We start from the raw sequence: 24,469 nt of genomic DNA, 5'->3' as shown, positions 1-24,469 counted from the left end.
TCACAGTCTGTTTAGAATTAATACTGTACCACCTTGTATGAAATAACAAGGACTTAAAACAGTATAATTCTATTATGCCTGTCTTTTGTATTTTTTTGGTCATGTGTTTTATATCTACAGAACTTATAAATCCTACAATACAATGTCATAGTCTTTGCTTTAAATTGTCAGTTGTTTTTGAGGGAGTTGAGTAAATGTTATCTTTTATAATTATTCACATATTTACCATTTTGGATGTCATCCCAATTTTCATGAGGTGTCATTTCCTGTCACCTGAGAGCTTCCTTTAGCACTATTACAGTGCACATCTGCCAGCACTGGATTATCTTAGTTTTCTTTTATTTGAAAATGTATTTACTTCTTCTCCTTCCTTGAAGAATATTTTATCTGGGCATAATATTTTGTGTTGACAGTAGCTTTATTGTTTGTTTAACTACTTTAATGATATTGTCTCATTGTCTTCTGGTTTTCATTGTTTCTGATAAGAGATCAGTTTGTTTTTCTCTAGCTACTTTCAAGATATTCCCCCTATTGTTCTTTTTCATCAATTTGGCCATAAGAGACATAATTATGGTTTTCTCTGTACTTACCTGCTTGGGGCTTACTAAAATTCTTGGAACTAAAATTTTAACAAAATTTGGGAAATTTGGGAAATATGTCATCAAATACTTTATTGTTACATTCTTTGTCTTCTCTGCATCTAAGACTCCAATTTGTTATTACTGAAGCTTTATTTATTCTTTCTGAATCTATGTATCTTTCTATCCTCCATACTGATTGATTTCTACTGAGTTATATTCAAATTCATAAGTTTACTGACTTATCTCCCTACCATTTCCTATATCATAATGTAAAGTTTTCATTTCAGATATTGTAATTTTCAGTACTAGAATTTCCTTTTTTAGCTTTCATTTATTTGCTGAGATTTATTGTTTACTCAATATGATTATCTTTTCCTTAACTCTTTGAATATGCTTATAATAGTTTCTTTATAGTTTTTTATCTGTTAATTACACTTTTTGATTCATTTTAACACCTGTTTTGTTGATAGCTTTCTCTCTCTCTTTTTTTTTAATTATGAGTCATTTTTTCCTGTTTCTTTTTACATCTAGTATTTTAAATTTTATGGCAGACTTTGACATACTTGGAGGCTCTCGTTTGTATAATTTCCCTCTGTTCTGTGAATTTGACTTTTATTCTACCAGGCTGTTAAATTCTTGGTTGATTACACAGAACTTGTGAAGACTTGGTTTTATGCTTTATTAGGGTATGTATATTTTGTGTTTTCTCCCCTTAATCCTAGAGTAAATTCCTTAGTTCTGGGATATAATCTTTACTTCTAAAGTATGGCTTTTTGGGGGATTTCAGTGAAAAGCCCAGGTGTTTACCAAGCCCTCCTAACTTGGTGATACTTAAACTTTAAACTCTGTCTCCCCTGTGGTGGTCAGTGGAAGACATATATGCTCAGCCTTTTCATTCATCTGTCTGTTAATTTCCACTGGGCTTCTTGGATTCTCCTTCTTGCATGTATTTCATGGGGTTAGTCAAAGCTTTACGTGGAGCTTATATTTAGATGATCTGGGACTCTTCCCTGTGGCTTCTTGTTTTCCAAGATTACCATCTTAATATCCAGTTGTGTAAACCCTGAAATCCATCTTTTGACACTTCCAGCCAATAACACAAGACTGCCTACAAGTGTTTTAGTTACCCCACGTTCTGTGAATTGGGGGTATGTTCAGGGAAAGTATGAATAACATGGATATCATCCAAAGTAAGTTCCTCCTTCAAAGGGTTAAATCCCTGCAGTTTCTGCCTGGTTTTGGTAATGCCCCAGTGCCTTCAAATGGCTGTTTTTCATATTTTGTCCAGAAGTATTATTACTAGTGTTTTGTTTTGTTTTACCAAAACCAGATCCTAAGCTTGTCATTTTTGAAGTACCCTCCAAGTCACTCACCACGTGTTTTTATGCTCAGTTGGCTAGAATTGGACAACATGACCTTCTCTAGCCCAAGCACTGGAAGGGACATTAAAGTGTAGGGCTTGTGGATCGGGAAAGGGGGGTGTCATAAAGTGTCTGTCACACTGCCATTTAAAACATTCTCTAATTCAATTTTTTCACATTTTCAGACTCACTTTTTCTCTCCCAACAAGACAAACACATCCTCCTATATCCCATCTAAATAAATGAAGTTTGACACAATAATTTTGGATTAAAACTGAAGATTTGCCCAGGAGTTTTGTATGACCTTGATGTATAGATTATTGAAGATGATCATACATCCTCGTAAGCTTTAAGATTTGAGGACCATGGATCTTCATAACAATTCCCTGCCAACAAGGTCTGGATAGGAATTTAATAGCAGTATAATTGCTGACAGCAGCATAAGCAGCAACATCTATTTTCTCTGTAACAAATGTCTGACACTTTCCCATACACCTGCCTGGTTCCACTGCCCATCCTGGATGTCCATGAGGCAGACCCAGGAGTTCAGAGTAACCTTGATTGTGTCACCTGTATTGTGTCATCTAACCCTAGGATGTGGTTTTTATCTTTACTTTGAAAGGGAAGGGAAACCGAGACTCAGAGGTCCTAGCTATCATGAAAACAGAGCGAATAGTAGTAATGATTATTTGGGCCCATCCTATGTGCTTGGTATTGTGCTAAATGTCTTCATTATGCACTAGACACTATGAATTATGCTCGATTTATAGGTAGATAAATTAAAGCTTGATGACATTTAAGCAATTTGTCCATTGTCACAGCTATCAGAACCAAGATTTAAACTGAAGCCTATCTGATTCCCCATAACTTTGCTCTTAAAGCCATGTCACTCCCTAGATGTTGATGAAAGACTATTACAAGGAAACACAATTCTGGTTATTTTACTAGGCACAGTATAAATTGTATCATTCAAAGAGACGAACTTTGTTTACCCTGGATCAATAAAAAGGAAAGCAGGGAGTTTTATTTTACTCTGATTGAAATCTATTAAGAGCTAGTTTAGGACAGAGTAGATACCAAACTGTGTGGAAAAGGCCTGGTGGAGGTAAGAATGGGGGAGGGTACATGTGGTGTGTGTGTGTGTGTGTGTGTGTGCAGACATGCGCACATCTCAGAACATTGGCTGCAAAACAAGTACAGATTGAAACATACCAATCAATGGATCTTTAAATTCATGCCAGTTGCTAAATGAAATGGAACCTTGCATCAAAGGCAGGTGCCGAGAGCTCAGTAAGCTCACTGGTCTCCCTCTGCCAATGTGCCTATCTGTCTTTCTGGTTGAATGGGACTTCCCATGCTGTCTCTACCTTGCACATCCCCTTCCTCAGCTTTGGCCTTGCCATCACCATCTCCTTCTGCCACCTGGATCCCTGTGAGAGTCTCCCAGTAACCACTGGTATCCAAGACCTCAGCAGCCCTTCTCATCTCCAGAAGGGTCCTAGGACTTGGACTATTGGTAAGTGGGTGCCAAAGGATGGAAGGGTAAGAAGTTTATAAACACTGTATAATGTAGCTGAGAAAGCCATTAAGAATCTTCTCCTAGACAGGTTCTGAGACACATTGCTGAAGGTGGCTTTCATCCTCACTGCACAGAGGAGGAACCTGTGGCACAGAGAGGGGCCTTGCTCCAAGAGTCAGCTCTAGAAAGGGACTGGAGAGGGTCTGCACCAGATTTCACTAAGGCTTAGGTCTGGCTCTGTCCCTGCCCCTGCCCACGATAAAGACACCAGGCAGCTCACCTCCAGAATTTGGTTGTTTAATCTGCTCATTTGCTTGCACTGAAATGAAGGAGTGTTGGGGGAGGGCCGTGAGAGGATCCAGAAATATTCTAAGAGTTCGATAAAACAGAAGTCCTCAGAGCTCTAGATTCTGTACTTCTTTAAATCCTCCCTGCATGTTTGTGGCTCCTGTGGGCACTATATTCTGAAGTTTACTAAAACCATCATGTATTTAATTTCTGAAAAAAATCAGAGAAGGTTTTGCAGTGGCATGAGGCATTGACTAGTAAAACCAGTTGCAAGCTAACCCTCATGCACTGTTGTTGGGAAGGCAAACTAGTGCAGCCACTGTGGGAAACGGTATGGCAGTTCCTTTAAAAATTAAAAATAGAATCACCATATGATCCAATAATTCTACTTCTTGGTATTTACCCAAAGAGAATGAAAACATGAATTCAAAAAGATATAGGTACCCTCATGTTTATTGCAGCATTATTAATAATAATCAAGATATGGAAGTAACTCAAGTGTCCGCTGATAGATGAATGGATAAAGAAGATGTGATATTTACAGATGGAATTTTATTCAGCCATAAAAAAATAATGAGATCTTACCATTTCTAACAACACAGTGGACCTAGAGGGTATTATGCTAAATGAAATAAGTCAGATAAATTCTATGTGATTTCATTTATATGTGAAATCTAAAAAACAAAACAAAGAAGTAAACAAATAAAAAGCAGAAACAGACCCATAAATACAGAGAACTGTATGGTGGTTTCCAGCAGGAGGGAGTTGGTTTGTTGGATGGGCAAAATGGGTGAAGGAGGTGGGAGATACAAGCTTCCAGTTATAAAATGAAAAAGTCACAGAGATGAAATGTATAGCACAGGGAATGTACTCAGTGGTACATTGAAGGTACTTAATAGCACTATATGGTGACAGGGGTAGCTACACTGTGGTGAGCATAGCGTGACATATAGAATTGTTAAATCACTATTTTATACACCTAAAACTAATGTAATTTAGTGTGTCAGCTATTCTTCAATAAAAAAACAAAGACAAAAAATCTTCTCCTAGACAGAAAATAATCACTTGATAGATGGTTAAGACTTCCTACTATACATAAAATATCGTAATAGGGATATTAGATTTAGTTGTAGCCTGCAGAGAGCTTACAAATCAGTTGAGAAGCAGATGTACCAAAAAGAGCAATAAAAATAATAGACTTATTATTTTTTAAATGTTGGAGCTTGAGCGAGGCTTTTAAGCTCAAGTATTTGAATACATAAGGGCCAGAACAGGCTGAGATGAACAGAAGTAATTATTCATTCAAACAAGTGATATCTATTCTAAGCCTAAAATGTGTGATGGCCATCATGCTCTACATCTAAGCATAAGTAAATCACAGGGACATGATGCCCACCCTATGGAGCAGATAGAGAGAAGATAAGTAAACAAAATAAATATGTGATTACCACCTATGTGTGTGTGCATGCACATGTGTGTACACAAGTATGTGTATGTATGTATATTTACATGCTTACAAACATTAACTGAGGAATAAAATAAATATATTTGATGGATGAGATAAGGGAAATAGCAGGTGGTGGAAATAAAAAGGGTGAAGCAGTGGTGGCTTGGGCATGGTGCTGATAAGGAGTAAGAAAGGCACAGACATGCAAAGTGGGAGATTGAAGACAGCTACAATGAGGAGCAGCTGGCACAGCCGCCCAGGGCAATGTGGGTCAGACCGCTCAGGAGCTGAGTGAAGGGAAGTGGCTAGGGTGTAGAGATGGAAGATGGGAGGGGAAAGCTTCCAGGAAGTTCCTTAGAATACTAAAGAAAGAGTTTACATGGAAGGAAGGCTCATGAAGGGGAAGAGTGAAACAGCCTTGGAAGAGCACATAAGAGCTGATTAGAAGGAACCTCAGAGCTGCTGCAACTCCCCAGAGGGATGACAGTATGGGTGTCGTCCTGCTGGGTGGATGAACTGGGGCCTTCACAAGGCTCTTCCTGTGGCTGTCCTTAAACTATTCCCTGACTTAGAGAAGGATGAAGTCACAGAACAGCCGCTGTGGTTGCTATTACAGGTGTCACACAGATGGACGTCCACCTAGTGCCTAAAGCAAATGCTTATTGCATATTCAAGATTGTCATTTGTCAATGGAGCAAAGTGAGTCTCCCTCAAGTTAGTGAAAAATGTTTAATGGAAAGAGGGTATACTCCCCTAGCAATGCCATTTTTCTGACATTTTGTTATGAAAATGTTCAAACATGTAAGTGAGCATCTAAACACCCACCCAGATTCTACCAATAATATTGCACTGTAATTATTTTATCACATGCCTACCCATCTATACACCCATTGGTACATCTTATTTTGGGTGCATTTCAAAGTAAATTGCAGACATAAGTACACTTCATCCTAAACACTTTAGCACATGCCATTAACTAGAGTCCAATAATTGTTTATGGTTATGTTTTTCTTATGAGGTAAAATTTACATACAATTAAATGTATACATTTTAGGCATACCATTCTTTGACTTTTGACAAATATGGACACCTTCATAACTCACATCCTTATCAAAGTAAGGAACATGACCATCATCCCAGAAAGTTTCCCCACCCTGCTTCTCAGTCAATTGTGACCACACACCCAGCCCCAGGCTCTCACTAGAGGCAACTGCTACTCTAAATTTTTTTCCCCAACATTGATTAGTTTTTTAGAAAACTTTGTGAAAAATGGAATCAGAGCTTACTCTTGTTTGTAAATCTGTTTTCATTCAGTACAATGGTTTTTAGATTCATCCCTACTGTTGTGTGTTTATTCCTCCTAATTGCTCAATAGAATTCCATTGAATGGACATACCACAATTCACGTATCCATGTATCCTTTTAACTACTGAGGAACACCTGGGCTGTTTCTAATTTGATGCTGCATTTCACAAGACTGTCTTGCCAGAGCCTTGACACGTCAGAGACAAACTCATCCTGTGGATAAGGGTATACTGCACTTCCTTTTAAAGGGTTAGAAAATGTCAGTGGCAAAATGTAGAAAAAAAAACATTTTCTTACAACATAGTTGATGGTGACATTTTTATTACCAGGCACCCTGCTGGGTGACATTCCTGTTAACAGAAATTTTCTTTCCGTCTATTAGACTGCTAAAGAAAATAAAATCTCTCCATAAATGAAGGACTGTTATTCTTTGCAGTGCTTTCCTGCTTCTGATCACTTATTTTTGCCATAAACATTGCTCAAGTTCAACAGCACTGCTCTGTACCAACTCTGAAACTGGAGGAAAAACTGACATAGCCTTTTACTATGTTTCAGGTTTTCCAGTGGTTTAAGGTATGTGCCTTCTTAGAAGATAAGATGGTATTTCCATCTTTCAATGGTTTGGCTAGGGGAGGTGACTGTCTTAAAAGTAAAATTAATTGCTGAGAGAAGGGAATTGAAAGTGAGTAATAAAGAATGTGCTGGTCACTATGGAAGCCACAGACAACTATGTGGGGTCAGACCACCCACACTGATGTCATTGAGTGAGTAGACATCGAAGCTTTAGATCTTGAATCCAGCTCTGGCTTCTGGAGAGGCATAGGGCAAACCAAATCTGTGAAGAGAACAGCTCACAGAACCTTTTTATTTCCATTTGTCTTTCTTCTCCTACTTCAAATTCTCCTGCTTATCATTAAATTAAGAAAAAAAAAGAATATGTGGTATTATAAGTAAATTGAACCTTTTAAACTCAGGTTTGGTGGCCTTGCCAACCAATTTGAGAGACACAGATTTGCTTCTAAATCCAGCTACATCTAATTCAGATGACAGACAAAAGATGTGTGGATGTGGATTTATGACACTCTGCTGTGGTAAGTGAGGTGCCACAATTGCACCTGGCCAAGAAATCCTCTTTGAGGATTTATGACATTGTACTTCTCATTCATCTGCCCCAGGAATCAGCATACTATTTTGTAATTTTAAGTGTGAAATTTAAAAAATTGAATGAAATTCAGAAATGAATTTTTTTTGAAATGATACTTTTAAGAAATAAAGTTAGGGTCAAAAAGATAAATGGTGTTTTTAACTCATGTCATTTATAAGCCCCTGAAGATTTCATGAAACATGGTCCAGATAATATCTTTGACGTATTTGACCTATGTCAAAATCAGAAATGTTAGGGTTATTATGTCATTCAACAAAATGATTTTTTTCCTTGGTTTTATTATTAACCCTTTATTATATTTGGATCTACAGCCTCAGTCCGGTGGGCCCAACTGTAATCACAAATTCCTTAAAATATGGAAGAGGGAGATAGAAAAGTCAAAGAAAGAGATACAACAACCAAAGCAAAGGTTGAAGAGAGATTGGCAGGTACTAAGCTGTTGGCTTTGAAGACTGAGTGGACCATGGGACAGGAAATGCAGACAACCTCCAAAAGCTGGAATGTTCTCCCCTAGAATCTCCAGAAGGAACATGGCCTTACCATACCTTGATTTTGAACTTCTTACATCCAGAAGGAACTGTTAGGATAACAAATGTGTATTGTTTTAAACTACTAATTCATGGTAGTTGGCTACTGTAGCAATAGGAAACTAACATATTCCCTTGCATACTAAGATTATAACTAAATTATAGGTATTTCCAAGTTTTTTTAAATGTAGTTTTGTTCTGTAATATAGTAGTGACAGTCACCAAAAAGTGATTTCTAAAAGTGCATGAAAAACAGTGTCTGAACTAGTATATGTCTGCAGGACAGTGACCTTGGCTCCCATTTGCCAACCTTGTATGAACTAATTCATGGGACAGAAGCACCTGTGCAGCAGACCAGATTGAGCTAATTAAGTAACCAAAGATGGAAAGGGCTTATTTCTGCCTTGGATGTGGTGAGTTCAGAACATGGAGGGCGATGTTAAGCCTAGGCTTACAACTTACTGGAAACTACATGACTGAGGGTTCCAAGTACCTGATGGGGATCAGTCAAGGCAAGGCCAACTCTGTCTGGGAGCCATGGGGAAGCTTTGTGGCCTTGAACTGAAAGAACTGGAACAGTATTTCTCTCTCTTTGCAGTTCAAAGCCTCCAGTCATTTTACTTCATCCTTCCCCAACTCCAACTTCTTAAACACTCTGGCTTCTCCTTTCTCCTTTTTTCCTTCTGACTCTGTAACCTCTTTTTCACCCACCAGATTTGTACAACAGTAATAAATACATCCATAATGGGGCAAAATTTAGAGCTGGGGTCCCCTCTCTGCCACTGCCCCTTACATTTGAATAAGTGCTACTTCAGTTGTTGGGTTTTTACCTTTCTGTCTGCATATCTTCTTTGAACTAGAGAAAACTCTTATAAGCAAGGTCTATGTCATCTGGGATTTTTCTTTTTTAATGTGTTTAAGGCAGGGATCAGCAAACTATGACCTGTAGGCCCAATCTGGCCTGCTGCCTGTTTTCATAAGGCCTATGAGCTAAAAATGGTTTTTACATGTTTTAATAGTTAGGCAAAAATCAAAAGAAGAAAAATATTTCATGACATGAGAACATTGTAAAAAAAATTCAAGGTCTACAAATAAAGTTTTATTGGGACACAGCACTTTCATTCATTTACATATTGCCTATGGCTGCTTTCATCTATGATGGCAGAGACCAAATGACCAGCAACACCTAAAATATTGAATATTTATCCTTCTTTGTTGACCCCTGGTTTAAGGGATATGACCTAATGAACATATAGAAGATACTATTAAATGATGTATTTGACTAAAAATAGGGGTCAGGCCTTGAAATTTAAAGAAATTAGATCAGATAAATGGCAATCCAGGAAGCTATACTTTAATTTATTCAAATTTGTACCAACTAGGCATGTGACTGGTTGCATGTAACAGAAATCCAATTATAGTGGTGGAATCAGAAGAAAGTTGATTTATCTCCCCTAACAAGAATTCCAGAGGTTGATTGTTCATGAGTGGGGCTATGAGTTCTTAATGCTTTTAGCATCTTGGATTTCTTCAATCTTTCTGCTTTTATCCCAATGCATGACTTTCAGCCTCATGATAGTGATGCCTGCTGTACCTTCTTCTTTGTGGCTAAATTCTAATTCCAACTTGATTGGCTTAAAAGTTTATCTCTACTATTTAATTACAATAAGATTTGGGTTAGATGTGGCCTTGGAGCCAAGAACTGTGGTTGCAGGGTCTATGGATGTGTTGGCAAAGCCAGGACCCAGAGTGGAAAGCACAGAAGATGAGGTGGGGTGGTGAGGATGTGCTCAGAGCCTTGGAGGCCACTTTCATTCATATCTCATACACCATGAGCCCGTGGTTCTCATGGGTATACATCAGAATACCCAGAAATGCATGCTCAAATCCAGATGATTGGGCTCAACCCCTGGAGTTTCCGATTCAGGAGGACTGGGCTGGGCCCAGAATCTGCTTTGCTGACAAGTCCCATGGTGATGAATGGTGTTTACAGCGAGAAGACATAATTCTGATGTTAATGGTTTTAGGAGCACCTTTCCACACACCTAGAGAGGATCATTGAAACTCTAATGGAGGGCAGGGCAAGGAGCTTCTCATCTCAAGGAGGCCATTCAGTTGCCCTGCTGGTTCCTCCTCAGGCACAACCATGCTGGGGGACTTGTGTGTACCGACCACCCAGGATCTTGTCGAAGGCATATTCTGATTCAGAAGCCATGGGGAGGAGTCAGAGACATTGCTCTAACAAACTTCCAGGTGAGAATGCTGGTCTGGGGATCACATGTTGAGGGACAAGCCTGCAGGAGTCTGCTGTCTCCCTCCTCTTCCTCAGCCTGCATCACAGCAGGGCCACCCTGTTTCCAACCCAAGCTATCTTCCACTCTGCTAGAGGCAGCAATGCCCAAATATTCTGGGGGTAGGGTGTCCACATCTTTGTCAATTCTACTGAGCCCGGGAGAATATCTATATTGAATGATGTTTTCAACTGCTTGGAAAGATGCTGGGCACTTTCTCAGAATTAGGAAGTCAAATATTTTTTTTTCAATTATTATTTTCCCCCAGGTTCAGAGATTGCTTTATTCTCAACAAAATAAGAACTTTTAGATTATAAGATAAAATATGAAAATGATGTCCAAACTCAGAACTACAGGCAAAAGAACAGAAAGTGTACACATTGTGAGAAAATAGAGAATTACAGAATGTTTCTGTGGCATATTTCAAGTTCTTCATTTACTTTATTTTCAGCTGTGTGCATTTATCTGCTTGCTGTAGAACCAGCTGGAGTTTTTAATTTGTACCACCATGAATAATGCTGCCAGAACTTTCCCTTGCATCTATTGGATCCAAGGTTCTTCAGTAGCCAGCTGGTCACCAGAAGTGACCATAAAAGCAACGACCAGTTCCAAGGAAAATCATTCTTCTGTGGAATAAGACAAGGAAGTGTTCCTCATGTTCTGGAGAGCCTTTTGAGGGACTCTGGAAAGCTGGATCTTACTAAATGTCCCAGGAACCCCTTCCGAAGAAGAAGAAACCCTGATGAGGAGTCTTTGCCAGTGCTTCTCTGGAATCTGGCTTCAGAATTATTCTCACTCTGGAAAGTATTCACAGGGACTTGGGTGTGGACTGAATGCTTCCCCATCTCCCCATGGGTGGGCTGGCTCTGGATGCAGGTGAGCAGGACCTGAAGCTCCCTCAGTGGGGATCCACTCCCTTTCCTCTCCCTCAAAAGCTTGAGGAAGCCTCAAATACCTGCAGGCCTGTGGGTGGAAGTGGAATTTCTGAGTAACAGACTCAAATGTTGGCCACCTTGAGCCCAGAGTAAAGCTGCCTCCTTACAGTGGACTGTGGACTGTGACTCCTTTACTCCTCAGAGGGCCTGTGTTCCCAAGTTCAAGATGTTCCGAGTCAAATCACCCCAAGTTGTCAAACCATCCTGCAGGACTGCAGCCACCAAAGGTGTGTAGTAGCTAGTCTGCAACCCTGACTGACCAGATATTGATGGAAATAAGCTATGTAACCAGCATCTAGGAGTTACTAAAAGAATTCAGGTCTGTATTATTCAATAACAATCTGACTAGATAATGGGGGGGGGGGTCAAATTTTGATTGTTCCCATGACTAAATTTTAGGAAGATTTATTGCATAGCAGTAAATAGGATATTGATTATATTGGACAGTGCTATGCTTATGCTACAATGCCAGTGTTGAGTAGTTACAACAGAGACAAAAGGGCCAGCAAAGCCTGACACATTTACTACCTAGCCTTTTACAGAGGAAGTTTGCCCTGCACAAAATTCTTCCCATACCTGGGTCTTAACTGGTGCTCTGATTGTCTTGCCTGCCACAACTCAAAGCAAGAAGCCACAAGATGTAGCAACTAAATAGTAAATTGGTAGTTATGTTGTGGGTGCATTAGGATAGGGCTCTACTACATAGCCTGGTTGAATCTCTGTGATAGAAATCTGTTCACTTGTGAAATCATTGTTTGGGGAAGCATGTGTGCTGAGATCTGGGATGCAAAAACCTAAGTTCTTCCTAAGTCCACAAGGGCAACTCTCCTGTGATGCTGCTAAAGACACTTTCATTAAATGCTTCAAAAGCAGTGAGCTAAGAGTGACTCAAAATACATTCTATTTTGCATAAGACTTCAAAACTTAGGTGACATATTATTAACAAATTACTTTCAAAGCCACTAGCTTCCAATTGCCAAAAAGTAATTTTGCCTTCTTTATAAAGAGTTAGAGGGGTGCCTGGGTGGCTCAGTCAGTTAAGCATCCGACTTTGGCTCCAGTCATGATCTCATGGTTCATGAGTTCGAACCCCGCATCAGGCTCTGTGCTGACAGTTCAGAGCCTGAAGCCTGCTTCAGATTCTGTATCTCCCTTTCTCTCTGTCCCTTTCCTGCTTGTAGTCTCCCTCTCTCAAGAATAAACATTAAGAAAAAAAAAAGAATTGGAACCATTATGTATGAAGAACATGTTTGTTGTAAAAAATATAGAGGAAAGTGAAAATCATTTGTTATGCTTCAACACAGATAACTTTATTAATATATACACATATAAACTATATATTATGTGTAGTTTTTTTTTCTAAATCAGATCATCTATTTCCATAGCTTCCCATCCAATGGATATATCTGTTATAATTCATTAACTGTTCTTTGTATGCTAACAAAATATTCAGGTTTCCAATTTTCGAAAAAGATTATGTGTAGTTAGTTTTATGACAGATGAATGTTTTTGTTGCTGGATTTCTTACATTTAACACATTTAAAGTACATATTAAAATATAATTTTGTTACATAGCATTAAAAATATATAAGTTCTCTTTTCTTAATTTCATAAGTAAGGTATGTTTTCCACACATGCTTCACTTTTAAGCCTCTCATCCTGCATGTAGCTGAGCCAAGAACGTATCCCACAGGAAATGTTTGCCAGACGTCAAAGCATATTTGACGTTTTTCAAATAACGCTTTTGGATTTCTTGGCTCCCTTGTGAAGAGTATCTTCAAGGACAGAGCATTCCTTTCAAATATGTATTGTGTTTTCAATAAAAACATAATCTGCTGTGAATAAATATTACATAAAAAAATAAAGGGAGAGTCTAAAATGGCATACATACACCTTGATGAAACATAGTTCTGGAAATTTCTATTTGACTAACCAAGATAGTTCTGCATTTTTTTTAAACTCAGTTGTTCTTAATTCAGGGGTTCCATAAATTTAATAAAAAATATTGCGTCCTTATTTTCACTAATCTCTACCTGAAACTTAGCGTATACTTCCATTCTTGGGGGAGAAAAAGTTATCAGCACTGAAATCACAGATACTTCACACCACACCATGGTTATTATTCTAGATCTCTCAACATCTTGTTTGCACTGATCGCCACTTTGAGATTATGATATTTATGTGATACACCATAAAGGTCTTGTGATTTTAAAATCCATAAAGAAGTGTGTGTATTTAATTTCATGTATTTGTTTCTTTTTTATATTCTTCTAACTATATTTCAATATGATTGGTACTCTTTGTAATTCTGTGTATCATCTCACATACAAAAATTAACTCAAAGTGGATAAGAGATCTAAACGTAAGAGCTAAACTAGAAAACTCTTAGGAGAAAACACAAGTGTAAATCTGATTCATAAATAAAGGATGACTTTTCATCTATTTAGAACTTAACATTTTTTATTTCAACATTGTGTGGTTTTCGGAGCAGCATTGACCCCTCAACAATTCAGGTTTGAACTATATAGGTCCACCTATATGGGAGTTTAGTGCAGGACTGTGAATGTATTTTCCTTATGATTTTGTTAATAATTGTTTTTCTCCAGCTTACTTTATTGTAAGAACACACTATATACTACGGGTAACATACAAAACATGAGTTAATCAACTGTTATCAGTAAGGCTTATTTTCAACAGTAGTTAATTAGCAGTTAAGGCTTTGGGGAGACAAAAGTTAGATGCAAAGTTTTGGCTGCATGGAAGTGGGGGAGAGACAGCCCTAACCCCTGCATTGTTCAAGGACCAACAGTATACATTTTACACTTCTTTTGTTAAATTTATTCCTAAGTATTTTATTCTTTTTGATGCTATTGTAAATGGAATTGATTTCTTGATTTTGTTTTCAGTTTGTGCCTTGTTACTATATAGTAATACAATTGATTTTTGTGTATTGATACTGTATCCTGCAACTGCTAAACTCATTTATTAGTGCTTATGGTTTTTAAATATTTTCCTTAGGACTTTCTATGTACAAACAAGAGAATGTCATTAATGAATGTATATAATGTTATTCCTTTTTTTCTGATCTGGATGCCTTTTATTTCATTTCCAGCCTTAACTGCTCTGGTGAGAATCTGCAGGACACTTGATAGCAGTGGCAAGAGCTGACATCTTTTTCTGTTTCTGATCTTCGGAGGAAAGTTTTTAGTATTTGATGATTAAGTATGATGTCTGCTGTGGGTTTTTTGTAGATGAAACATAATTTTACTAACAAAAAAATGAGCCAAGAAAAGATTGTCCATTTTTACCTTGCTTCTTGAAGAAAGCCTGGGTAAGAGTCAAAATTTAGTAAAATATTTGCTCTGCCATACTGACATGATATTGTCTATTGAATAACATTTGCTTATCAGACATTTATTTTCCAAGCTGAGACCCATATATTGCTGCTTAGCCACAGAGTCTTAATTTTTATGGCTGCATTGTAGTATTGTTATGGCTTATAAATATTATGTTTTTACCTTTGTAATTTCTTTCTTCCTAATATCTAACTTATTATAATTAACATCAAGGTTAAAAATAAGATTGATGTATCCATTAGTCAAGTATTAATTATGGTTATATAATTTTAGCACTCCTCTTTTAAAAAAAAAGTAATGTTTTTATTTTGAGAGAGAGAGAGAGAGAGAGAGAGAGAGAGAGAGAGAGAGAGGACACTCTCTGGGGAGGGGCAGAGACACAGAATCTGAAGCGGGCTCCGGGCTCTGAACTGTCAGCACAGAGTCCAATGTAGGGCTTGAACCCACAAGCCATGAGATCATGACCTGAGCTGAAGTCAGATGTGCAACTGACTGAGACACCCAGGTGCCCCATTTTTAAATTTTATTCATTTTTGAGAGAGAGAGGGAGACAGAGAGACAGAGACAGAGCTAGTGAGGGAGAGGCAGAGAGAGAAGGAGACACAGAATCCACAGCAGGCCCCAGGTTCTGAGCTGTCATCACAGATCCTGACCAGGGCTCCAACCTATGAACTGTGAGATCATGACTTGAGCTGACTGAACCAATCAGGCACCCCTTAATACTTCTATTAATGTTCCCCTTATAGATTCTGATTGCAGTTTTGACCATCATTACCTTGAAAACAATTGTGAAACAGCATCCTTTGAACCTAAGAAAGGGACACTAATGTGCTTCCAGCAATGGCTGGTACATTCAGGTGACATTATCTGACTGTATACAGCAGCACCATCTAAAAGAAATTTTGCTAATGATCAAATATTCTGTCTCTGTAATGCCCAATCTGGTAGTCACTAGCCTATGGTGCACTTGACATAGGACTGGTAACACTGAGAAATAAACTTTTAACTTTAATTGTAATGAGTTTAAGTTAACTAACCACAGGTGATTAGTGCCTATCATATTGGATAGTGTATGCAACTTTTATCTGCCTTGTCCCCAAGTTTTTCCAACATCATTTTCCATCCAAAGGTCCTGGAATTTTCATCACCAGCAACAATTAGTGGTCAGTCACGTATCTCCACAGTCTTGATGTTCTTAGCACCTGGAATCGTGCCCTCTAGTAGGTGGTTTTTCAGTAAGTGATCATATTGGAACTAGAAAGTTCTTTTCAAGTCTTTTAAGAAAAAAGCTGCCTCTCACACTTGAAAAAGATCTTTAGCTAGCATATGTCTGGGGCAACACATTGCCCTTGGACCCCCTCCTGCATCTGGACTCCTCTCCACTTCTGTTCTAACATTCACCAGTAGTAACAGCTGTATTTGTTGAATAGCTGCTATGTTACAAGGAAGGTAACACCCCCTGTTAATAAATTTTCTAATTTCCATGAAAACCTTGTAAATTAGATATTATACCTCCAGTTTGGGGAGAGAAAACCAGAGATTTAAATAACTTAAATTCCAACAATGGGTAAGTGACAAAATCAGGGCTCTGATGTACTGCACATTCTAATTCTTTCATCCTAAACTGAGAGAATCTTACTTTCACCACTGACTAGCTGTGTGGCCTTGGGAAGTCACCTATTCTCCCTGACCTTCAGTTTCCACATCTGTAAAATGAGTTATTGATAATGGATGCCTCCAGCCAGATGGGGAGTAAGCCTGAGGCTTACTAAGAGCCCTCTTGGTACACTGGGGCACGGGTCATGCTTCTTGGGCTATCTTCAATTCCTTCCTTATTCCTCCTGGTCTGTGAACTTATTTTTGTCCTTGATTTTATTTTCACAATTGCTTATTGTTATTATTGGTAAAAATGCTCAGCTGAATTGCATTTTACCCAGTAGACATTTAGTGAGTCTCTGCTATGGTCAGGAGCCATGCAGGGTGTCGAACACAATCAGTGCTGAATTCAAATTATAGAAACCCGAGTATATCCTTTTTCTAGCTAAAATTTGTTGAGAATTTACCATGTTTCAGCCATTCTGACTGCTTTACATGCATAACTCATTCAGTCCTCAGAATAACACTTTGAAGGGGTGACTATTAGGATTCCTCATCCCATAGTTGAAGAAACTGAGGCACAGAGAGGCTGGGCTACTTGCTAAATATGACACAACTTATAAATGATGGAGCTGGGACTCAAATCCAGCCATGGTGGCTGTACAGCCCACACTCCTTACCCTGAGGCTCTGAGGTCCCCCACCTTTGCATTTGCAGGTTAACATGAGAAAGTCACACTGGAGGCAGGGCACAGAGAAATATCTATAACAGGTGCTCAAAAAACTCCTGAACACTGTCTGCAAACAAAACATGCTGTAGGTGGGTGAGGATACAAAGATGTGTAAAAGCTATGCTCCACTTTCAAGAAAGTAGATTATAAATCTAGCAAACAGCATGATTAAAAACACATGATTACTTGTAAAACAGGGAAGATGTCATAAGTGGTAAATTGCCAATAGAAAGTCCTATGAACTTCAAAGAGAGATCAGTTCTGGTTTGGTTACTCAGAAACAATTGTGATGGGGGCAGCATGTCACCTGTGCCTTAACAGAAGGGTCAGATCCCAGTAGATGGAAAAGAAACAAAAGTGAGAACATTCCTTGTAGATAAAAAGACAGGAGCCATAGATTGGAGATGATACAGGATGAGGCATTTCTCTTGACAGTCAGCAGGAACTCCTCTTCCTGAGACCTTCAGCATCCACAAGAACCATTGAATTTGACAAAAGGGTGGGTTGTAAAGAGATAGGTGAAGGCCATGGGCAGAACTGTGAGGACTGGTGAACCTCCTGGGGCAGGAAAGGCAAAGGAGCCACTCTTCTGGCAAGCAGAGGAGAGAAGAAGCAGGAGCGCAGGTTTCTTAGAAGTCGTGGGAGGGGGAGACTTGAAAACAGCCAGGGCTCAAGAGTGCAAACAACATAGAGACATCAAGAAAAAATGAAGAGGGAAAATAAGTTTTTGGCTTCAGTATTTAGAAGATAATGGGTATTCTTAAAGAGAGCTGTTCCAATGAAACAGTGAAATGGGCCTGGGCTAGTAAGTCCTCAGTGAGGGTGGCAGGGCCAGGGGTCAGTCAAGGAGAGGGAACTGAGTGTGTCATCCCCATGGAGACATAGGCAGTGGTCCATCCCTTTGCACAGGAGGTACAGAGAGGAAGGACAGAAGTTTAAAACATGCATAAAAGCCTCAAAGTGATGGCTCAAGGAGACCTGAATAGGACTCCCCACTAGAGATGGCCATGGTGAATGAATCAGCTAGAACTCATCCAAGAAGTGAGCCAGCATGCTGAGTGGCAGGGCCCTATCCTTGCATGCCCCTCAACTCTGGCGAGGGCTGGCAGACTTGAAAATCTTAGTGAAGTTTGAGCAAAGGTGTAACTGGTCCTGTCTCTTCTCTAGCCTCATGCATCCGGATGGTTGCTCCCACTTCCTGAGATCTTTCAGCTGGGACCTGGTGGTTGGGAAAGGCCAAAGGGATCTGCCCAGATGTGAAGGCCCCACTCCCAGGGCAGGCTGTCCCTGAGGCAGTCCTACTCCAGCTCAGGCAGGGGGCAGGCCATGGGGGTAAGTCCAGACACCTGGCTCAGCCCAGGCAGCTGGTGGGATATCAGGCCAGCACCTGCCTGCTCTCACTGGGAGACAACCCAACTCTTCAAATCTGCTGGTCTTTTCTTCTTCTTCCCAGAGGAGTAGAGGCGCCCATTCCGGGAAGCTTCAGACCTCAGTCTCCAAGCTGTGCTCCTCCCCCACCCAGCTCTCAGGAGGCACTGCTTGTCCGAGCTCTCTTGAATGTCGGCAGTGTAGGGAAGGACCCTCATCCCTTTCATGCTGGGAGTGTCATGTACCTCATCCCTCTCATGCTGGGAGTGTCCACGCCCCACCCCCTGGGTAACTATCCGTCAGTACAGTCTGGAGGTGGGAGTGGGCAGGTGCTTGTCTTCGCTAGTGAAGACGCTACACTGCACTTCTCTCTTACAAGGTCTGGGCTCTGCCCAACCAAAGAGGCAAGATACCCAGCTAAGCGACAGAATTTGCTTGGGACTCCCTGGGAGCCAAGTTTCCTGCCCTAGGCTTAAGGCAGTTAAGGCCCCCACACCCTTAACTCTTTTCCGCCCAAGTTTAGAGAGCTCCAACTTTGGGGCCTTTGTTTAGAGTTCAACAGCGCCGCCCCCTGGTGCTTTGTTGTGAGTGACCATAGCGGAGAAGGCACAGGGTTTAAAAAAAAAAAAAAAAAAAAAAAGTTTGTCACTCCGTTAAGTTTTGGAACCACCCCCGGCATTCTTGGTACGTGAATAAGCGGAAAAGGTCGTGAAAGTGACAGATTCTCATCTCCTCCTCGCTGCTCTCCCCACCCTGCCCGTCCGCACGACCGCTCTTCTGCAACGCAAGTGGCATTTATATGCACCTTTATGTCACTCTGACATCTCAGCCAAATGCAAAAGTCCTTAACAGTCCCAAGTGGGATCCTCTTGGAGCCAGCAGCGTCTTCCCGCGAGGGCTCCCGTGTGCCCCTTTTGGGGTGCGAGATAGGCTATCCCTTTGTGAAGCTGGACAAAAACAGACCAAACAGGCTAGCGCGCTTCCCAACTCGCCTGCCCCTATAGGGTTCGGCAGGAATTCGCCTGCCGCTGCTTCTGAAGTGTGACAAGACCTTGGAACCCTGACAGTATCCTCGCGACTTTCCCACGCGACGAGATGAGATCCAGCCAGGCAGCTCGCGCTCAGGGACCCGTGGGTCCTGGCTTGTGCGCGGGAGTGCTTGTGTTACCCCAGTCTTCCCCCTCTGCCTATCCTCGCACCAGCCACACCCTCTGTCCTCTGGGGCCGAGCGCACCCGTCTCCTGCTCTAGGCGCCCGGGGCGGAGTCCAGTTCTCTTCTACCGATCGTGTCTTCAGGGATGTCCACGCTCTTGGCAGTTCCTCCCGAAATCCTCTTCTTGGCGGGCACCTCCCTCTAGAGCCTTACAGGTCCAGGGCATTACTTCCCCCCACCCCTCATTCAAAATCCTGCTCCCCCGTCTCCACTTCACAAGGTTCTGCAATCCAGGCTTCCTTTGAAATCGGTAGTAACAATACATTTATAAGAAAAAGAAACAGGAGCAAGAGATTAGGAGGGGCTGCGGATTAAGACCCCCCCCCCCCCCCCGAACTGCGAGCCTGAGGGCCCTAGTGGCGGGGGCGGACACTGAGTGTAGCTGACAGAGGTGCTGTCTTCCCATGGCGCCTGCGCCTGGCGGTCCAGTCCGGGGACCTCCCAGCTCCCCCGCCGGGTTTACTCATCTCCGCGAGGTGATCCCAGGAGCGAGGGCGGGCACAAGTCTCCCGAAGAACCCAGTAATCCGAGAATGCAGCATCAGCCCTTCCCACTAGGCACTTCCTTCCTTTTCCCGAACGTTCAGGAGGGAGGGCCACGCACTTATAAACCCGGGCCCCGGCCCGCCGGCATGTCAGAGGCTGCCTCTGCAGGGCTGCGCGCCGCGGCTGGACGCGTCTGGGCTGGGACCAACGCAAGCGGCTGTCGCCAGCAGCGCCCTGCGCCTCTCAGCCCGGATCGGACTTGGGCCCCGTCGCGGCGCTTGCGCTCTCCCCGGCGCCTGCACAAGGCGTGCCGGGACAGCATGCTTCGGGTCCTGCTCCTCGGTGTTCTGGCCCCCGCTGGCCTGGGGCTCTCCTCACCTCCAGGGCCGCAGCCACGCGGCAGCCAGTGCGTGGAGCACGACTGCTTCGCGCTCTTCCCCGGCCCCGCGACCTTCCCCGCCGCCAGCCAGGCCTGCGAGCAGCTGGGGGGCCACCTGATGACCGTGCGTTCCTCAGTGGCGGCTGATGTCATTTCCCTGCTACTGAGCGGCGACAGCGGCGACAGCCCGCGCCTCTGGATCGGCTTGCAGCTCCAGCACGGCTGCGACGACCCCGAGCAACTCGGGCCCTTGCGCGGCTTCCAGTGGGTTACAGGAGACAACCGCACCAGCTACAGCAGGTGGGCGCGGCTCCACGTCGACAGGGCGCCTCTCTGCGGTCCCCTGTGCGTCGCAGTCTCAGAGGCCGGGGCCCTAGCATCCGGCGAGCCGGCCTGGGAGGAGCAGCAGTGCGACGCGGAGGCCGACGGTTTCTTCTGCGAGTTCCACTTCGCAGCCTCCTGCAGGCCCCTGCTCGTGGACTCTGGCGCGGTGGCGGCCGCCGGTGTAGCGATCACTTATAGCACCCCGTTCCGGGCCCTTGGCGCTGACTTCCAGGCGCTGCCGGTGGGTAGCTCCGCCGCTGTAGAGCCCTTCGGAGTGGAGCTGGAGTGCGTGGCGCCGCGGGGAGAGGCCGAGGCGCGCTGGGGCCGGGAAGCGCCTGGTGCCTGGGAATGCAGCGTGGAGAACGGCGGCTGCGAGCACACTTGCAACCGGAGCGCCGGGATGTCGCACTGCCTCTGCCCAGCTGACGCCGCCCTGCAGGCGGACGGGCGCTCCTGCGCCGCCGCGCCTGAGGAGCAGTCCTGCTACGAACTCTGCGAGCATTTCTGCATTCCCAGCCCGGACGTGCCTGGTTCCTACTCGTGCATGTGTGAGACCGGCTACCAGCTGGCTGCAGACCAGCACCGGTGCGAGGACGTGGACGACTGTATCCAGATGCCCAGTCCCTGCCCGCAGCTCTGTGTTAATACGCAGGGCGCCTTCACTTGCCACTGCTACCCGGGCTACGACATGGTGGACGGCGAATGCGTGGAGCCCGTGGACCCGTGCTTCGGGAGTAACTGCGAGTACCAGTGCCAGTCCGTGGGCCAAAATGACTATCGCTGCATCTGCGCCGAGGGCTTCGTACCTAGCCCTCAGGACCCGCACAGGTGCCAGATGTTCTGCAACCAGACTACATGCCCAGCTGACTGCGACCCCAACAACCCGGATTCCTGCCAGTGCCCTGATGGCTACATCCTGGACGATGGCTACATTTGCACGGACATCGATGAGTGTGAGAATGGAGACTGCCCCAATGCGTGCCGCAACCTCCCTGGCACGTACGAGTGCATCTGCGGGCCTGACTCGCCCTTTGCCGGCCAGGTTGCCACTGACTGTGACCCCAAGATAAACGGTGACAATGACAGTGACAGTGACAGTGGCTCTGGGGAGCCCCCGGTCAGCCCGACTCCTAGCACCACCTCCATCCCCTCGCCGGTAGGGCCCCTGCATTCTGGAGTGCTCATCGGCATCTCCATCGCCAGCCTATCTCTGGTTGTAGCTCTTTTGGCGCTCTTGTGCCACCTGCGCAAGAAGCAAGGCACCACTCGGGCAGAGCTGGAGTACAAGTGTGGGTCCCCAGCCAAGGAGGTGGTGCTGCAGCAAGTGCGAACCGAGCGGACGCCTCAGAAGCTCTGAGGGGCTGCCTCCCTGGACCCTGGTGTTGGCTAGGCCTTCCCTCCCTCCTGTGCCTCTCCCCTGCCCCAGCCTTACTCCTTGGCCACCTAACCCAAAGCACTTTAACTGGCATCGGAACTGGAGAATACCCTCCCCGCCCCTTTTGCTGATTCTGCACACTGCTGGGGAGGGGTGGGGGTTGGAAGGAGTATGCGCCCCAGCCACTTCCACACGTCATTGGACAACTGGGCAGAGATGGCAATGAAGACACAGACTATAGAGTGTCCCATGCCCTCGCCAAGGGGCACAGGAGGGGTGAGCATTGTTGGTTGGCAGTCTATGGGGCAGACTGTGATCCTGTGGACTAGTGAGTGTAATCGAGGTGTCAGTAATGACGAAGATATTTATTTTTTAAGTATTTAGGATAGTTTTGTTATTTTGTTATTTTTTGCTTTTGCATTTTTCCCTACCTGTATGTGTCCAATACCCACTTTATATCCCTTCTGCTCTTTCTCCCTTCCTTGCTTCCCCCTTCCCTTTTTGTATATTTATGTACTTCCACTCTTCAGGTGGCAGTAAAACTATCTTGGTAGGTTTTTTTGGTGGGCTCACCTTGATAAAGCCAAGCCCCAGTTCCCTATTCATTTTCTCCCAAATTTCCCCTACCTGGAACTCAGCCAACCCACCTGGAGTCTCCCACCCTACCCTAGACCCTGCTTCTACCCTTCCATGTCTGCCTAGGCAAAACTCCTCCGTGACACAGAAACAGAAACACTACAAACAAGGATGGTTGGGAATCCATTTGGTCTTGAAGCAGACTTGCTAATTTATCCTGAAACTTCAGACTTCCAGAACAATATCATTTTAACAAAAGTTAAGATGTGAGAGACACTCATTTAACTAATGTTTGCTGGACTGTCATAGAAATTCAAGCTAAGGGATGTTTGTTTGTTCGTTTGTTTTTAACTTTTTAAACAGTGAACCTGGGTTTTATTGTTGTCACTTTTCATTTGAACCAAAAGGTCTTTATTGCTCCTTATGCCGTTTCTTTTTCCCCTTATTACAATTGCTGTTGTTGTTGTTGTTACTGGTTATTTTTGACAATGTTGAAAATGCTCTCGTGATAGCTCTAGATTGAGAAGGGAATGAAGGATCTCCCACGAGACAGTTTAAGAAAATTATGAGCTGCACAGTTCATGCCAGTTACCATTTTGAGTTTTACTCTTCTAGTAATTTGTGCTCCAAAATAAAACCAGTTCTGCTGGCCTTGTAGGGAGTGGGGGTGGGGAATTTGGGAGCTTGGGAATGGAGCCTGGAGGATGCTCAATTAGGACCTCACCTTGATCAAGCCCTTAAGAATTTCTCCGACTTCGAAGAAGCCTTCTCACTCTGGCCACTTAGAACATGGTCGCTGGACAAGAGTTAGGAGCTGCCTGCCTCTGGCAGTTGGTTAGAAATGCAGAAACTTGGGCTGCATGAGAATCTATATTTTAACAAGATCTGCAGGGGTCTGCCCAGTATAGTTTGAGAACTGTTTCAGACAGCTTCCAACTTTCTGGAATACATTAAATGTGGATCAGTAATAAGTAGCAGGCCAAGTCAGGGCCTATATTCTCAAGAAACTGAGGAATTTTCCATTTATAGCTTTGCTTTCTGATAGAAAAGACTAGGTACACACCTTTAGACATTGCTACACAGGGTTGTTGGTTCAACTAAGCTAGGAACGAAATCGAAATCTGAAATCGAAATCATGTTTCACTGTTTGGGGAAAATGTATCATACGAGTGTATCTTTTGTAATACAAAGATGTTCCTCTATTTTGTAAACTCGGCACATTTGTACATAGTTATTTATTTATTGGAGACAAACTAGAACACAGGCAAAACTCTTGCTTATGATATCACATGTAGAAAATAAACAAATAACAGTGTGCTCTTGGGTTTTGTTTCTGTTCACCTAGGCTTCCCCAACCGCCTCATTTTGTCATTAAACAGGGCTCACAAACAATGCAAACTCCATGCCATGCATTTAAAGGCTGCTCCACACCCTATCACTAGTTCCATCTGCTCAAGGCACCATCTCTGACTTCAAAGTTCTCTCCAGAGGAGATTGTTTTCCCTGTAGGAGGACTTCATGTTATGTCTGTGTGCACAAATATTTATGTTTCTCTCTGTAACCATAACAACTTCATACACAGGACTTGTGTCTATGTGTTTTGAAACACATTATAGGATTATTTGTTGGGATGAGTTAAAGAAACAGT

General features: G+C 43.0%; 1 protein-coding gene across 1 annotated transcript; it reads left to right on the top strand.

Moving 5' to 3' along the window:
- The first annotated feature begins 14,499 nt into the window (after positions 1 to 14,499).
- On the top strand, positions 14,500 to 24,138 carry THBD (thrombomodulin). Its single transcript, XM_043603001.1, has one exon. The coding sequence runs from the start codon at positions 20,215 to 20,217 to the stop codon at positions 22,225 to 22,227; it is 2,013 nt and encodes a 670-aa protein (XP_043458936.1). The 5' UTR covers positions 14,500 to 20,214; the 3' UTR covers positions 22,228 to 24,138.
- The last annotated feature ends 331 nt before the right edge of the window (positions 24,139 to 24,469 follow it).

Source organism: Prionailurus bengalensis, chromosome A3 (assembly GCF_016509475.1).
Source record: "Prionailurus bengalensis isolate Pbe53 chromosome A3, Fcat_Pben_1.1_paternal_pri, whole genome shotgun sequence".
Classification (NCBI taxonomy): Eukaryota; Metazoa; Chordata; class Mammalia; order Carnivora; family Felidae; genus Prionailurus; species Prionailurus bengalensis.
The sequence above is the reverse complement of the archived record's forward strand: the minus strand, read 5'-3'. Positions and strand labels throughout refer to the sequence as shown.

Coding starts and splice junctions, on each gene's coding strand:
- THBD (XM_043603001.1), top strand. CDS start 20,215: ATGCAGCATCAGCCCTTCCCACTAGGCACTTCCTTCCTTTTCCCGAAC.